The sequence below is a fragment of the Eriocheir sinensis genome, chromosome 26 (assembly GCF_024679095.1).
Source record: "Eriocheir sinensis breed Jianghai 21 chromosome 26, ASM2467909v1, whole genome shotgun sequence".
NCBI classification, from domain to species: Eukaryota; Metazoa; Arthropoda; class Malacostraca; order Decapoda; family Varunidae; genus Eriocheir; species Eriocheir sinensis.
The window spans coordinates 86,800-105,000 of record NC_066534.1 but is presented as its reverse complement, the minus strand read 5'-3'; the positions used below and the strand labels follow the sequence as shown (position 1 = coordinate 105,000).

Sequence of the window (18,201 nt, the reverse complement as noted above, 5' to 3'; positions counted from 1 at the left end):
AGGAAGGAAACATGGAAACATGGAAATGCAGGCAACAGAAAGCCTATTGGCTCATTACGAGGTCGCCCGCTTGGGTGATTTAATCTGCTCGACCGCCACTTGGGGCTTGGTGAGCAGATGAAAGCACCTCGATATTGAGGAGCAGATGGAAGCCCCTCGTTATTCAGTTTACTCCTGACGCAGCGAAATGACGGTCGATTCTATATTTGAAGGAGTTGATGGTATTCGCATTTACTACTTCTGAGGGAAGATTGTTCCAGTGACGGATGACTCGGTTTGAAAAGAAACGCCTTCCAATGTCTGTGTTACATCGACTCGACTGAATGGGTAAACCGTTATTTCTAGTTCTTGAGTTGGTTTGCAGTTCAAAGAATTTGGAGTAATCGACGTTATTGAACTTTTTTAGATACTTGAAGACTTGAATCATATCCCCTCGTAGGCGTCTTTTCTCCAATGTAAAGAGATGGAGTCGCTTGAGTCGTTCCTCGTACGGTTGAGCCCTGAAGGTTGGAATCATCTTTGTGGCGCGTCGTTGAATCCTTTCCAGGAGGAGGAGGAAGGAGAGAGAACAGAGAAGAAGGAAGAAGAGGAGGAAGGAGAGAGAACCAGAGAAGAAGGAAGAAGAGGAAGGAGGAGGAGGAGGAAGGAGAGAGAACCAGAGAAGAAGGAAGAAGAGGAAGGAGGAGGAGGAGGAAGGAGAGAGAACAGAGAAGAAGGAAGGAGAGAGAACCAGAGAAGAAGGAAGAAGAGGAAGGAGGAGGAGGAAGAAGGAGAGAGAACCAGAGAAGAAGGAAGAGGACGAAGGAGTAGGAGGAGGAGAGAGAACAGTGAAGAAGGAAGAAGAGGAAGAAGGAGGAGGAGGAAGGAGAGAGAACCAGAGAAGAAGGAAGAAGAGGAAGGAGGAGGAGGAGGAAGGAGAGAGAACCAGAGAAGAAGGAAGAAGAGGAAGGAGGAGGAGGAGGAAGGAGAGAGAACCAGAGAAGAAGGAAGAAGAGGAAGGAGGAGGAGGAAGGAGAGAGAACCAGAGAAGATGGAAGAGGAGGAAGGAGGAGGAGGAGGAGGAAGGGGAGAGAACCAGAGAAGAAGGAAGAAGAGGAAGGAGGAGGATAACAGAAAATAGAGAGAGATTTGATAGAAGGAGGAACAGCAAAGGGAGGAGGAGGAGGAAGGAGAGAAAACCAGAGAAGGAAGAAGAGGAAGAAGGAGGAGGAGGAAGGAGAGAGAACCAGAGAAGAAGGAAGAAGAGGAAGGAGGAGGATAACGGAGAATAGAGATAGATTTGATAGGAGGAGGAACAACAAAGGGAGGAGGAGGAGGAAGGAGAGAGAACCAGAGAAGAAGGAGGAGGAGGAGGAAGGAGAGAGAACCAGAGAAGAAGGAATAAGAGGAAGGAGGATGATAACAGAAAATAGAGAAAGATTTGATAGAAGGAGGAACAGCAAAGGGAGGAGGAGGAGGAAGGAGAGAGAACCAGAGAAGATGGAAGAAGAGGAAGGAGAGAGAACCAGAGAAGAAGGAAGAAGAGGAAGGAGGAGGATAACGGAGAATAGAGATAGATTTGATAGGAGGAGGAACAACAAAGGGAGGAGGAGGAAGGAGAGAGAACCAGAGAAGAAGGAAGAAGAGGAAGGAGGAGGATAACGGAGAATAGAGATAGATTTGATAGGAGGAGGAACAACAAAGGGAGGAGGAGGAGGAAGGAGAGAGAACCAGAGAAGGAGGAAGAAGAGGAAGGAGGAGGATAACGGAGAATAGAGATAGATTTGATAGGAGGAGGAACAACAAAGGGAGGAGGAGGAGGAAGGAGAGAGAACCAGAGAAGAAGGAATAAGAGGAAGGAGGATGATAACAGAAAATAGAGAAAGATTTGATAGAAAGAGGAACAGCCAAGGGAGGAGGAGGAAGGAGAGAGAACCAGAGAAGGAGGAGGATAACGGAGAATAGAGATAGATTTGATAGGAGGATTGTGTATATCAAGAACCCTCAAGCCTTCTTATATAAAGCATAAACATACAAGCACACAAAAGACACTCCTGTATCACACAGTATTGTCGGATCCAACGATTTACAGCATTCCAAATACCTGCAGTTCACATCGTGGCAGGTACATAACATGACATCTGGCTCTCCAAGTGCCTATACGTACGCAATTTTGATAACTTATTGCAAACATGGGTGATATTTGAAGTAGCCTACAGCCGCATCACATTCAACAGTCATTAGTTACTCTTCCATGTTATTTCCAATATTGATCATTATCTACATGCAGTAAACTATTAAAATACCCTTTAATTGCACTTACAGAAACAGATGTCCTGCACCTTGGGAGGGGATATCCAGCACACCAATACCACATGGGAAACACTCCACTATCCACCACAGAGGCAGAGTAAGACCTGGGAGTGTATGTTACCAGGCTACCAGTGAAGGGATATCCAGCACACCAATACCACATGGGAAACACTCCACTATCCCCCACAGAGGCAGAGTAAGACCTGGGAGTGTATGTTACCAGGCTACCAGTGAAGGGATATCCAGCACACCAATACCACATGAGAAACACTCCACTATCCACCACAGAGGCAGAGAAAGACCTGGGAGTGTATGTTACCAGGCTACCAGTGAAGGGATATCCAGCACACCAATACCACATGGGGAACACTCCACTATCCACCACAGAGGCAGAGTAAGACCTGGGAGTGTATGTTACCAGGCTACCAGTGAATGGATATCCAGCACACCAATACCACATGGGAAACACTCCACTATCCACCACAGAGGCAGAGAAAGACCTGGGAGTGTATGTTACCAGGCTACCAGTGAAGGGATATCCAGCACACCAATACCACATGGGAAACACTCCACTATCCACCACAGAGGCAGAGAAAGACCTGGGAGTGTATGTTACCAGGCTACCAGTGAAGGGATATCCAGCACACCAATACCACATGGGAAACACTCCACTATCCACCACAGAGGCAGAGAAAGGCCTGGGAGTGTATGTTACCAGGCTACCAGTGAAGGGATATCCAGCACACCAATACCACATGGGAAACACTCCACTATCCACCACAGAGGCAGAGAAAGACCTGGGAGTATATGTTACCAGGCTACCAGTGAAGGGATATCCAGCACACCAATACCACATGGGAAACACTCCACTATCCACCACAGAGGCAGAGAAAGACCTGGGAGTGTATGTTACCAGGCTACCAGTGAGAGCCAAATCCGTGCCAATTGCAGCGGATGGGTTAACCACACCACTACCCTCTCGGCTCACCTGAACGATCACGGCATAGTTGTCTTGCGTGAACTTGGGGGCGTTGTCATTGATGTCGCCCACCTGGATAGTGACCTGGGTGATGGCAGTGTTGCTGGGGCTGCCCAACTCCCTGCCACCCACCGTCAACTGGTACTGTGCAACCTGAGAGGGGGAAGAAGAGAAAGAGGAGGAGGAGGAGGAGTGAGATGAAGAAATGAAAGAATGATGAAGAAGGAGGAGGAGAAAATAAAGAAAATAATGAAGAGGGGAAGGAGGAGGAGAAGGAGAGGAAGAAAAAGAAGAAAGGATATAATGAAAAGGAAAATGAAGAAGAGAAAAAGAGGACAAAGAAGGAGGAAGAGGAGGAGGAGGAGGAGAAGAAATAAAAAAAAGAAGGAAAAAAAAAGAAAAAAAGGAGATGGATGAAAGAAAATGAAGGGAAAAAAAGAAAAAATGGAAAAAAATAGACGGAGGAAGAAAATGAAGAAAAAAAGAAGGAAAACAAATGAAAAAAAAAGGAAAAAGGGAGAAGGAGGAAGAAAATGAAGAAAAAAAAAAGCAAGAAGGAAAACAAAAGAAAAATATATATAAAAAAAATACAAAGAAAGGAAATAGGTCACAGGATACATTAAACTATATGGCCAAAAGGACGGAAAAACCAGCGGACAGCCACACTATTTGAATGAGCCACATCACGAGAGCGGCATAAAGATCTGACACCAGCGCTCAAGCTCTTTCAGGGAGGGTACTTTTTTTTTTTTTTTTTTTTTTTTTTTTACAACAAAGGAGGCAGCTCAAGGGCAACAAAAAAAGAAAACAATAATAAAAAAAAAGCCCGCTACTCGCTGCTCCTAAAGTAAAGCAAAAGAGATGGATGGTGGCGAGTCCAGTACGTGATCAGACCATGGTAAATGACACACACACACACACACAGACGTTATAAAAAATCATTGGGAGAGTGCATGCAACAATTTAACCCTCTCGCACACAGTAAGTTTCCAGTAAGTTTCTCTTCCACTCCCCATGCATCTCTCAGGCCCGACCAGCCTTTTTTTGCCGCCACGAAACTCTATATTCCAGTATGTATTTTACCATCACAGATATATCGTACCCCAATAAATTTGGTATCAATGGCTTCATAAAGACTTATACTAGAACATGCGCAAATAAAAATAGAGGAAAAAATATATATAAACAATAGAAACTCGTTTCAAGTCTCCGTATAGAGTATTGTACTAGACAATAAATCCTAAGTACCAACTCTTCCCCACTTGCTATCTCGAAATTTTGTGGGCCAACTTTTTAGCCGAATATATGTTTCAAAGCGGAATTTAGTGAGGATTCTTATGGTATCCTAAAAAATCTTCATACGCCTATTAGTTCCTGAGTTACACCAAGAAAACTGTATTTTTTCTTCTCCCGTCAGAGTACCCTAACAACTAAAAATCGCTCCACGCTCCTCATTTATGCTCCTTAAAAAGGTTGCCATATGTTACCTCTAAGAAACTTATCCCAACTAATGACACTCCATATTTGACGCACTTCCACCGAAAACTTAATTTTTAATAAATTTTTTAACTTTTATGACGCGTTTCACGTCATCGTGCGCCAGGACCTTTTACCTTTGATGACGTGAAACGCGTCATCGTGCGCGAGAGGGTTAAAAGGGTTTGGCTGTATATAATCTTAATCTATTGAACTGCCTTTTTGATGAGCAAAATTATGAATAAGGAAAACCACATCACGAGAGCACTATTCTAAAACAGTATCATCCACAGTTCCTCACCTTCTCCCTATCCAGTTTCTTGACGACGGTGATAATTCCAGTGTGGTCGTCAATGGTTAAGCAGTGGTCATCGTTTCCCGCCCTGATGCTGTAGCGGACTAAGCTGCTTACGCTGTAGTCGACGTCATTGGCCGAGACCTAAGGCTGAAAATAGAGTTGTTATTCCACCACCACGGCCCGATCACGTGTTGGACTTGTCATCGCCAGCAGGTACCCTCCCAACAGAAGCAAGTAAGTGTGGTTGAAGGTAGGTTTTGGTTTGTTGATGAGAGTGAGAAGGAAATTAGAACCTGCTGTTGTTTTGGCATAGGTAGTAATTAACCTTATGGAGGGTTCTGGACGTGGGAGGAAATAGATAAGGAGGAGGAGGAGGAGGAGGAGGAGGAGGAGGAGGAGGAGGAAAGAATGAAGAAGTACATAGAGGAGAAAAAGAAGAAGAACAAGTGGAAGAGGAGGAAGAAGGAGGAGGAGGAGGAGAAGAAAAAGAGGAAAGGAGGAGGAGAAAATGAAGAAGAGAAAAAGGAGAAAATGAAGAAAACAAAGAAGAGGAAGAAGAAAAAGGAGAAAATGAAGAAGAGGAAGAAGAAAAAGGAGAAAATGAAGAAGAGGAAGAAGAAAAAGGAGAAAATGAAGAAAAGAAAAAAAAGAAGAAAATAAAGAAGAGGAAGAAGAAAAAGAAGAAAAAGGAGAAAATGAAGAAGAGGAAGAAGAAAAAGGAGAAAATGAAGAGGAAGAAGAAAAAGGAGAAAATGAAGAAAAGAAAAAGAAGAAAATGAAGAAAAGAAAAAGAAGAAAATGAAGAAGAGGAAGAAGAAAAAGGAGAAAATGAAGAAGAGGAAGAAGAAAAAGGAGAAAATGAAGAAGAGGAAGAAGAAAAAGGAGAAAATGAAGAAGAGGAAGAAGAAAAAGGAGAAAATGAAGAAAAGAAAAAGAAGGAGAAAAAGAAGAAAATGAAGAAGAGGAAGAAGAAAAAGGAGAAAACGAAGAAAAGAAAAAGAAGGAGAAAAAGAAGAAAATGAAGAAGAGGAAGAAGAAAAAGGAGAAAACGAAGAAAAGAAAAAGAAGAAAATGAAGAAGAGGAAGAAGAAAAAGGAGAAAATGAAGAAGAGGAAGAAGAAAAAGGAGAAAATGAAGAAGAGGAAGAAGAAAAAGGAGAAAATGAAGAGGAAGAAGAAAAAGGAGAAAATGAAGAAGAAAAAGGAGAAAATGAAGAAGAGGAAGAAAAAGGAGAAAATGAAGAAGAGGAAGAAGAAAAAAGGAGAAAATGAAGAAAAGGAAGAAGAAAAAAGGAGAAAATGAAGAAGAAAAAGGAGAAAATGAAGAAAAGGAAGAAGAAACAAGGAGAAAATGAAGAAGAAAAAGGAGAAAATGAAGAAAAGGAAGAAGAAACAAGGAGAAAATGAAGAAGAAAAAGGAGAAAATGAAGAAGAGGAAGAAGAAACAAGGAGAAAATGAAGAAGAAAAAGGAGAAAATGAAGAAAAGGAAGAAGAAACAAGGAGAAAATGAAGAAGAAAAAGGAGAAAATGAAGAAGAGGAAGAAAAAGGAGAAAATGAAGAAGAAAAAGGAGAAAATGAAGAAGAGGAAGAAAAAGGAGAAAATGAAGAAAAGAAAATGAAGAAGAAAAAGGAGAAAATGAAGAAGAGGAAGAAGAAAAAGGAGGAAATGAAGAAAAGGAAGAAGAAAAAGGAGAAAATGAAGAAAAAAGAACAGAAGAAAAAGGAAAGAAGGAAGAGAAAATGAAGAAAAAAAAAAGAAAATTAAAAGAAAAAGGAGAAAACAAGAAAATACTGAAGAAAAAAAGGAGAAGAAAAAGAAGACTTAACCAGCATTTCCCTCACTGTCTAACACCCCTTGCCTTCCTGCCCACCTCCACACAGCCCACACAGCCTCACCAGACCTCCACACAGCCCGCACGCCCCACCTTGCACCTCCACACAGCCTGCGCGCCCCGCCTTGCACCTCCACACAGCCCGCGCGCCCCGCCTTGCACCTCCACACAGCCTGCGCCTCTCACCTCCACACAGCCTGCCGCCCGCCTGCACCTCCACACAGCCAGCCTGCACGCCCACTGCACCTCCACACAGCCTGCCGCCTTGCACCTCCACAGCCCGCACAGCCTGCCACAGCCCACACAGCCTGCCACTTGCACCTCCACACAGCCTGCACTCCTCCCCAGCCTGCACCTCCACACAGCCCACACCCCCTTTGCACCTCCACACAGCCCACCAGCCTTGCACCTCCACACAGCCTGCACGCCCTGCCTCACTTCCTCCACACAGCCAGCACCCGCCTTGCACCTCCACACAGCCCAGCATACCCGCCCAGCACACCTCCACACAGCCTGCACACCTGCCTCGCACAGCCACCCCACACACAGCCCTGCCCACACCTCCACACAGCCCACGCCTACCTCGCCCCTCCCACAGCCTCTGGCCACACCTCCACACAGCCCACGACCCGCCCTGCCACACCTCCACACACAAACTGCCCACGCCCCCGCCCCCAGACTCCACACAGCCCACGCCCTCCACAGCGCCCTGCCCACCTCCACACAGCCAGCACCCCCTGCCCCGCACCTCCACACAGCCCACGCCCGCCCGCACCTCCACACAGCCCACGCTCCCTGCCCCGCACCTCCACACAGCCCACGCCTCACAGCCCCGCCTGCACCTCCACACAGCCCAGCGCCTGCCCGCACCTCCACACAGCCCACGCCACCTGCCTCCAAGACCTCCACACAGCCCTCCCAGCCCACGCCTCGACCTCCACACAGCCCACGCCCACTGCACCTCCACACAGCCCACGCGCCGCCTCCACAGCCCACGCCCTGCCTCGCACCTCCACACAGCCCACGCTACCTGCCTCAGACCTCCACACAGCCCACGCCCTGTACCTCCACACAGCCCACGCGCCCTGCCTCGCACCTCCACACAGCCCACGCGCCCTCCACACAGCCCACGCCCTGCCCGCACCTCCACAGCCCACGCTACCTGCCCGCACCTCCACACAGCCCACGCCCTGCCTCGCACCTCCACACAGCCCACGCGCCCCCTGCCGCACCTCCACACAGCCCACGCGCCCTGCCCCGCACCTCCACACAGCCCACGCGCCCTGCCCCGCACCTCCACACAGCCCACGCCCTGCCCCGCACCTCCACACAGCCCACGCCCACCTCCACAGCCCCACGCCCACCTCCACACAGCCCACGCGCCTGCCCCGCACCTCCACACAGCCCACGCCGCCCTGCCTGCACCTCCACACAGCCCACGCGCCCACCCCGCACCTCCACACACAGCCACGCCTGCCCCACCTCCACACAGCCCACGCGCCCTGCCCCGCACCTCCCACAGCCCACGCCACTGCCCCCGCACCTCCACACAGCCTCGCGCCTGCCCCTGCCTCCACACAGCCTCTGCCAGCCCCTGCCCCACACCTCCACACAGCCCACGCCCTGCCCACCTCCACACAGCCCTTGCACCTCCACAGCCTCCCTGCCCTGCACCTCCACAGCCCACGCGCCCCCTGACCTCCACACAGCCCACGCGCCTTGCCCCGCACCTCCACACAGCCCGCGCGCCCTGCCCCGCACCTCCACACAGCCCACGCGCCCTGCCCCGCACCTCCACACAGCCCACGCGCCCTGCCTTGCACCTCCACACAGCCCACGCGCCCCTGCACCTCCACAGCCCACAGCCTGCGCCCTGCCCCCCTTCCTCCACACAGCCCACGCGCCCTGCCCCTGCACCTCCACACAGCCCACGCCCTGCCTGCACCTCCACAGCCCACGCCCCTGCCTTGCACCTCCACACAGCCCACCTGCCTTGCACCTCCACACAGCCCACGCCCTGCCTTGCACCTCCACACAGCCCACGCCAGCCCTGCCTTGCACCTCCACACAGCCCACGCCTGCCCACCTCCACACAGCCCACGCTGGGCCTGCCTTGCACCTCCACACAGCCCACTGCGTCTGCCTCACACAGCCCACGCCCTGCCCCACCTCCACACAGCCCACGCGCCCTGCCTCGCACCTCCACACAGCCCACGCGCCCTGCCCCGCACCTCCACACAGCCCACGCGCCCTGCCTTGCACCTCCACACAGCCCACGCCCTGCCCGCACCTCCACAGCCCGCGCCTGCCCCTGCACCTCCACACAGCCCACGCGCCCCCCTGCAGACCTCCTCCACACAGCCCGCGCCGCCTGCCCCTGCACCTCCACACAGCCCACGCCGCCTTGCACCTCCACACAGCCCACAGCCCCTGCCTTGCACCTCCACACAGCCCACCTCCACTTGCCTGCACTCCACACAGCCTGCGCGCCTGCCCCGCACCTCCACAGCCCAGCCCGCCCAAGACCTCCACACAGCCCAGCCCCGCCCTGCACACCTCCACACAGCCCACAAGCCCTGCCTCGCACCTCCACACAGCCCGCTCGCCCTGCCCCGCACCTCCACACAGCCCTGCCTGCCTTTGCACCTCCACACAGCCCACGCGCTTCTGCCCCGCGACCTCCACACAGCCTGCACGCCCTGCCCTTGCACCTCCACACAGCCCACATCTGCCCGCACCTCCACACAGCCCATGCGCCCCACACCTCCACACAGCCTGCACGCCTGCCTGCACCTCCACACAGCCCCAGCCCTGCCTCGCACCTCCACACAGCCCACACCCCTGCCCTGCACCTCCACACAGCCCACACCCTGCCCCGCCTCCACACAGCCCCACAGCCTGCCCTGCACCTCCACACAGCCTGCACGCCCTGCCTCGACCTCCACACAGCCCACACAGCCCGCCCTTTGCACCTCCACACAGCCTGCACGCCCCCTCCACACCTCCACACAGCCCACAGCCCAGCACCTCCACACAGCCTGCAGCACACCTCCACACAGCCCACCCCTGCCCCACCTCCACACAGCCCGCGCCCTGCCCTGCACCTCCACACAGCCCGCCGCCCAGCCCTGCACCTCCACAGCCCACAGGCCTGCCTCGCACCTCCACACAGCCCGCACCTCCACACAGCCTGCCCCTGCACCTCCACACAGCCCACGCACTGCCCTTGCACCTCCACACAGCCTGGCCCTTGCACCTCCACACAGCCCACGCCGCCTGCACCTCCACACAGCCCTGCGCCCCGCCTGCACCTCCACACAGCCAGCACATGCCATGCCTCCACAGCCAGCCACAGCCTGCACTCCACCCGCCTCACCTCCACACAGCCTGCGCCACCCGCACCTCCACACAGCCAAGGCCCTGCCCCCCACCTCCACACAGCCCGCCCATGCCAAGACCTCCACAGCCCAGCCTGCCCCACACTGCTGGCCAGCCTGCACCTCCACACAGCCCAACCCAGCCTTGCACCTCCACACAGCCCACCTCCCCTTTGCACCTCCACACAGCCCGCGCCTGCCCACCTCCACACAGCCCACGTGCCCTGCCCACCTCCACAGCCCACAGCCCTGCCTTGCACCTCCACACAGCCCACGCCCTGCCTTGCACCTCCACAGCCCGCGCCTGCCCGCACCTCCACACAGCCCACAGCGCCTGCCTTGCACCTCCACACAGCCCACGCCCCGCCTCTGCACCTCCACACAGCCACGCCTGCCCTGCACCTCCACACAGCCCACGCCCTGCCCCACCTCCACACAGCCCACGCCCCTGCCCCACACCTCCACACAGCCCACGCGCCTCTGCCCCAGCACCTCCACACACAGCCCACGCCCCTCGCACCTCCACACAGCCCACGCCACCTGCCCACCTCCACACACAGCCAGGCCCTGCCTGCACCTCCACACAGCCCACGCGCCTCTGCCCCGCACCTCCACACAGCACAGCCTGCCCCAAGCACCTCCACACAGCCCGCCCCTGCCCTTGCACCTCCACACAGCCCACGCAGCCTCTGCCCTGCACCTCCACACAGCCCAGGCCTGCCTCCACCTCCACACAACCTGCGCCCTGCCCTGCACCTCCACACAGCCAGCCCTGCCTTGCACCTCCACACAGCCCACGCCCTGCCCCGACTCCACACAGCCCACAAGGCCCTGCCTTGCACCTCCACACAGCCCACGCCACCTGCTCCGCACCTCCACAGCCCACGCGCCTGCCCCGCACCTCCACACAGCTGCGCGCCCGCCCGCACCTCCACACAGCCCGCGCGCCCCGCCGAGCACCTCCACACAGCCACCCCAAGACTCTCCACACAGCCCACGCCCTGCCCCGCACCTCCACACAGCCCGCCCTGCCCCTGACCTCCACAGCCCGCCCCGCACCTCCACACAGCCTGCGCCCTGCCCCAGACCTCCACACAGCCCTGCCCGCTGCCCCCTTGCACCTCCACACAGCCCGCGCCCTGCCTGCACCTCCACACAGCCCCGCCTGCCTCTGCACCTCCACACAGCCACGCCCCTGCCCCACCTCCACACAGCCTCCACGCGCCTGCGCCCTGCCCGCACCTCCACCTGACCCACAGCCCACGCCCTGCACCTCCACACAGCCCACGCTGGGCCTCCGCCCTCATTGCAGCCACCCTCCACACACAGCCACGCCACTGCCCGCACCTCCACACAGCCCACGCGCCCTGCCCCGCACCTCCACACAGCCCACGGCGCCTGCCCCACCCAGACCTCCACAGCCCACGCCAGCCCCTGCCCCGCACCTCCACACATGGCCTGCTGCGCCCTGCCTCACCTCCACACAGCCAGCGCCTGCCTCGAGACCTCCACACAGCCCACGCACTCTGCCCGCACCTCCACACAGCCCACGTGCCCTGCCTCGCACCTCCACACAGCCCACGCGCCCTGCCTTGCACCTCCACACAGCCCACGCGCCCCGCCCCGCACCTCCACACAGCCCACGCGCCCTGCCTTGCACCTCCACACAGCCCACGCGCCCTGCCCCGCACCTCCACACAGCCCACGCGCCCTGCCCCGCACCTCCACACAGCCCACGCGCCCTGCCTCGCACCTCCACACAGCCCACGCGCCCCGCCTCGCACCTCCACACAGCCTGCGCGCCCTGCCCCGCACCTCCACACAGCCAGCGCCCTCAGCACTCCCACACAGCCCTGGGCCTGCCCCAAGCCTCCACACAGCCCACAAGGCCGCCTTGCACCTCCACACACAGCCTGCGCGCCTGCCCTGCACCTCCACACAGCCCACACCCGCCTTTGCACTCCTCCACACAGCCCAGCGCCAGCCTTGCACCTCCACACAGCCCAAAGCCCTGCCCCGCACCTCCACACAGCCCGCACGCCCTGCCCCGCACCTCCACAGCCCGCGCGGCCACCAGACCTCCACACAGCCTGGCCCTGCCCTGCACCTCCACACAGCCTGCAGCCCCTGCCTGCACCTCCACACAGCCACGCCCTGCCCCGCACCTCCACAGCCCGCCCAGGCCCCGCCTTTACCTCCACAGCCTGCGCCCTGCCCCGACCTCCACACAGGCCCACGCCAGCCTGCCTTGCACCTCCACACAGCCCACGCCCTGCCCCACCTCCACACAGCCTGCGCGCCCTGCCCCAAGACCTCCACACAGCCCACGCCTGCCTTGCACCTCCACACAGCCCATACGGGGCCCCTGCCTTGCACCTCCACACAGCCTGCGCGCCTGCCCACCCGCGCCTCCACACAGGACACGCGCCCTGCCCCGCACCTCCACACAGCCCACGCGCCCTGCCTTGCACCTCCACACAGCCCACGCGCCCTGCCTCGCACCTCCACACAGCCCACGCGCCCTGCCTTGCACCTCCACACAGCCCGCGCGCCCCGCCCCGCACCTCCACACAGCCCACGCGCCCTGCCTTGCACCTCCTCCACACAGCCCTCGCGCCCTGCCTTGCACCTCCACACAGCCCGCGCGCCCTGCCCAGCACCTCCACACAGCCCACGCACTCTGCCTTGCACCTCCACACAGCCCAAGGCCCTGCCCCAGACCTCCACAGCCCACGCCCTGCCCACCTCCACACAGCCCACGCTACCTGCCCCACCTCCACACAGCCCACTGCCCTGCACCTCCACACAGCCTCATGCGCCCTGCCTCACTCCCACACAGCCCAGCCCTGCCCCACCTCCACACAGCCCACATACCTGCCCTGCACCTCCACACAGCCCACAAGGCCCCGCCTTTGCACCTCCACACAGCCTGCGCCTCTGCCCCTGCACCTCCACACAGCCTACCCCTGCACCTCCACACAACCTGCGCGCCCCGCCTTGCACCTCCACACAGCCCCGCGCCTGCCTCAGACCTCCACACAGCCCTGCACGCCCCTGCCCCACCTCCACACAGCCATACTCGCCTTGCACCTCCACACAGCCCACGCGCCCTGCCCCACCTCCACACAGCCCACGCGGCCCTGCCCCACCTCCACAGCCCGTGCGCCTACCTCACCTCCACACACAGCCCACACCTCACCAGACCTCCACACAGCCCACAAGGCAGCCCCCCTTGCACCTCCACACAGCCCGCGCGCCCCGCCTTGCACCTCCACACAGCCCGCGCGCCCCGCCTTGCACCTCCACACAGCCTGCACGCCCTGCCTCGCACCTCCACACAGCCCCAGCCACTTTGCACCTCCCACACAGCCCAGCCCCTGCCTTTGCACCTCCACACAGCCGGCTCGCCCCGCCTCGCACCTCCACACAGCCCACATGCCTTGCACCTCCACACAGCCTGCACCACTGGGCCTCCACACAGCCCGCGCACCCGCCCTAAGACCTCCACACAGCCTGCACGCCCCCTGCACCTCCACACAGCCCACGCAGCCTGCCCCTGACCTCCACACAGCCCGTGCACCCACCCGCACCTCCACACAGCCTGCTGGGCCCTGCACCTCCACACAGCCCACGCGCCCTGCCCCTGACCTCCACACAGCCCACAGACCCGCCCCGCACCTCCACACAGCCCATGCGCCCTGGCCCCACCTCCACACAGCCCACGCCGCCTGCCCCACCTCCACACAGCCCACGCGCCTGCCCCTGCACCTCCACACACAGCCCACGCGCCTGCCCTGCACCTCCACACAGCCCACGCGCCTTTGCCCTCCAGACTCCACACAGCCTTCGCGCCCCGCCCCGCACCTCCACACAGCCCGCGCACCCCGCCCCACACCTCCACACAGCCTGGGCCCACTTGCACCTCCACACAGCCCACACTCTGCCCTGCGCACCTCCACACAGCCGTGACGCCTGCCCCGCACCTCCACACAGCCCACAGCCAAGCCTCGCACCTCCACACAGCCCACACACCCGCCCTGCACCTCCACACAGCCCAAGGCCCTTGCACCTCCACACAGCCCCACAAGGCCTCTCCACACAGCCCACAAGGCCCTGCCTCGCACCTCCACACAGCCCGCGCGCCCCGCCTCGCACCTCCACACAGCCCGCGCGCCCCGCCTTGCACCTCCACACAGCCCGCGCGCCCCGCCTTGCACCTCCACACAGCCTGCACGCCCTGCCTCGCACCTCCACACAGCCCGCGCGCCCCGCCTTGCACCTCCACACAGCCTGCACGCCCCGCCTCGCACCTCCACACAGCCCGCGCACCCCGCCCCGCACCTCCACACAGCCTGCACGCCCCGCCTCGCACCTCCACACAGCCCACGCGCCCTGCCCCGCACCTCCACACAGCCCGCGCACCCCGCCCCGCACCTCCACACAGCCTGCGCGCCCCGCCTCGCACCTCCACACAGCCCACGCGCCCTGCCTCGCACCTCCACACAGCCCACGCGCCCTGCCTTGCACCTCCACACAGCCCACGCGCCCTGCCCCGCACCTCCACACAGCCCACGCGCCCTGCCTTGCACCTCCACACAGCCCACGTGCCCTGCCTCGCACCTCCACAGCCCACGCCCTGCCTGCACCTCCACACAGCCCACGCTGCCTCGCCTGCAGACCTCCACACAGCCCACGCGCCTCTGCCTTGCACCTCCACACAGCCCGCGCGCCCTGCCTTGCACCTCCACACAGCCCACGCCGCCTGCCCCTGACCTCCACACAGCCCACGCCCCTGCCTTGCACCTCCACACAGCCCAAGGCGCCCTGCCCCTGCACTCTCCACACAGCCCACGCGCCTGCCACGCACCTCCACCCAGCCCCCGCGCCCTGCCTCGCACCTCCACACAGCCCACGCGCCCCGCCTCGCACCTCCACACAGCCTGCGCGCCCTGCCTCGCACCTCCACACAGCCCGCGCGCCCTGCCCCGCACCTCCACACAGCCCACGCGCCCTGCCCTCAGACCTCCACACACAGCCCGCGCCTTGCACCTCCACACAGCCTGCGCGCCCTGACCCGCACCTCCACACAGCCCGCGCGCCCCGCCTTGCACATACACACAACCTGCGCGCCCCGCCTTGCACCTCCACACAGCCCAAGGCCCTGCCTCAGACCTCCACACAGCCCGCCCTGCCCCACCTCCACACAGCCCACAGCCCTTGCACCTCCACACAGCCCTCCACGCGCCCTGCCCCGACCTCCACAGCCCACGCGCCCTGCCCCAAGACCTCCACACAGCCCGTGCGCGCCTCAGACCTCCACACAGCCCACCCGCCTCGCGACCTCCACACAGCCAGCGCCCTGGCCCGCACCTCCACACAGCCCACGCCCTGCCCCTGCACCTCCACACAGCCCAAGGCCTGCCCCAAGACCTCCACACAGCCCATACCTGCCTTGCACCTCCACACAGCCTGCGAGCCTCCACACACCTTTGCACCTCCACACAGCCTGGGCGCCCCGCCTTGCACCTCCACACAGCCCGCGCCTGCCCCAGACCTCCACACAGCCCGCACGCCCCTGCCCTCCACACACAGCCCGCATACCCCTGCCCCACACAGCCCGCGCCCTGCCCGCGACCTCCACACAGCCCACGCCGCGCCCCGCACCCTCCACAGCCCACGCTGGCCTGCCCCAGACCTCCACACAGCCCACGCCCCTGCCCCTGCACTCCACACAGCCCACGCGGCTTTGCCCTGCACCTCCACACAGCCCACGCGCCCTGCCCCTGCACCTCCACACAGCCCACGCGCCCCCTGCACCTCCACACAGCCCACGCCTGCCCTGCACCTCCACACAGCCTGCGCGCCTGCCCGCACCTCCACACAGCCAGCGCCTGCCTCGCGACCTCCACACAGCCCACGCCGCCTGCCCTCGCACCTCCACACAGCCCACGCTGCCTCCACCTCCACAGCCCACGCCCTGCCTTGCACCCACACAGCCCACGCACCCGCGACCTCCACACAGCCCACGCGCCCTGCCTTGCACCTCCACAGCCCATGCCCTGCCCCGCACCTCCACACAGCCCACGCGCCCTGAACCGCACCTCCACACAGCCCATGCGCCCTGCCCTGCACCTCCACACAGCCCACTGCCTCACCAGACCTCCACACAGCCTGTTACGCCTGCCTCACACAGCCCAAGGCCGCCTGCCCCTGACTCCTCCACAGCCCACGCTATCTGCCCAAGACCTCCACACAGCCCCTTGCGCTGGCCCCTTTGCACCTCCACACAGCCTGCTGCCCTGCCCTGCAGACCTCCACACAGCCCGCGCCTTTGCACCTCCACACAGCCTGCGCCTGCCTTGCACCTCCACACAGCCCACAAGGCCCTGCCCCGCACTCCACACAGCCCGCACGCCTGCCCCAGACTCCACACAGCCCACAGCTTACCTGCCTTGCACCTCCACACAGCCCACGCGCCTGCCCCAGACCTCCACACAGCCCACGCGCCCTGCCCCACCTCCACACAGCCCAAGGGGCTCACCAGACCTCCACACAGCCCATACCACCAAGACCTCCACACACAGCCAAGGCCTCAAGACCTCCACACAGCCCAAGGCCCACTTGCACCTCCACAGCCCACAGCCTGGGCACTTGCACCTCCACACAGCCTGCACGCCCCGCCTCGCACCTACACACAGCCCAAGGCCTGGCCTTGCACCTCCACACAGCCCACAGCGCCTGCCTTTGCACCTCCACACAGCCTGCACGCCCTGCCCTGCACTCTCCACACAGCCTGCGCGCCCCGCCTTGCACCTCCACACAGCCTGCACGCCCCGCCTCGCACCTCCACACAGCCCGCGCACCCCGCCCCGCACCTCCACACAGCCCGCGCGCCCCGCCCCGCACCTCCACACAGCCCACGCGCCCTGCCCCGCACCTCCACACAGCCCACGCGGCACCTCCACACAGCCCACGCCTGCCCCTGCACCTCCACACAGCCCGCCTTCCGCCTTTCACCTCCACACAGCCTGCTCGCCCCGCCTCGCACCTCCACACAGCCGGCGCTCCCCGCCTCTCACCTCCACACAGCCCTGCCTCCGACCTCCACACAGCCCACGCTCTGCCTCAGACCTCCACACAGCCCTGTGGCCCCGCCTCACCCCACACAGCCTGCGCCTACTGCACCTCCACACAGCCCACGCGCCCAGCCTCGCACCGACCTCCACACAGCCCACAGCACCCGCCCTCTGCACCCACAGCCTGCGCGCCACGCCTGCACCTCCACAGCCCACGCCCTGCCCTGACCCCACAGCCCACGCGCCCTGCCCCTGACCTCCACACAGCCCACGCCCCAGCCTCCACACAGCCCACGCGCCTTTGCCCCGCACTCCACACAGCCCACGCGCCTGCCCCACCTCCACACAGCCCACGCGCCCGGCCTTGCACCTCCACACAGCCTACGCGCCCTGCCTCGCACCTCCACACAGCCCGCACGCCCTGCCCCGCACCTCCACACAGCCCACGCCACTCTGCCTCAGACTCCCACACAGCCCAAGACCCCGCGCACCTCCACACAGCCTGCGCGCCTGCCCTGCACCTCCACACAGCCCCCGCGCCCCGCCCCGCACCTCCCCACAGCCCACGCGCCCCGCCCCGCACCTCCACACAGCCCACGCGCCCTGCCCCGCACCTCCACACAGCCCACGCCACTGCCCCAGACCTCCACACAGCCCTCGCGCCCTGCCGCGCACCTCCACACAGCCCACGCGCCCTGCCCCGCACTCCACACAGCCCACGCCTTGCCCCAAGACTCCACACAGCCTGCGCCGCCTCTGCCTCGCACTCTCCACACAGCCCGCCTGCCCGTGACCTCCACACAGCCCACGCTACCTGCCCCAAGACCTCCACAGCCCACGCTGCCCTGCCCCCACACCTCACACAGCCCA

At 60.5% G+C, this 18,201-nt stretch overlaps 1 protein-coding gene across 3 annotated transcripts in view; it reads right to left on the bottom strand.

The window, feature by feature from the left end:
* LOC127003651 (protocadherin Fat 1-like) overlaps positions 1 to 18,201 on the bottom strand; it is a 33,618-nt gene that overhangs the window by 952 nt on the left and 14,465 nt on the right. For 2 of the 3 annotated variants that reach the window (XM_050870557.1, XM_050870555.1), the window contains 2 exons: positions 5,049 to 5,186; positions 3,281 to 3,424 (listed from right to left, as the gene is read on the bottom strand). The exons of the other annotated variant lie outside the window; for it this stretch is intronic. Coding sequence is in view for 1 of the 2 variants with exons in the window: in XM_050870555.1 (XP_050726512.1) it covers positions 3,281 to 3,424; positions 5,049 to 5,186 (282 nt within the window). In the remaining variant the exon portion in view is untranslated. The remainder of the gene's footprint in view (positions 1 to 3,280; positions 3,425 to 5,048; positions 5,187 to 18,201) is intronic. 3 annotated transcript variants of the gene reach the window in all.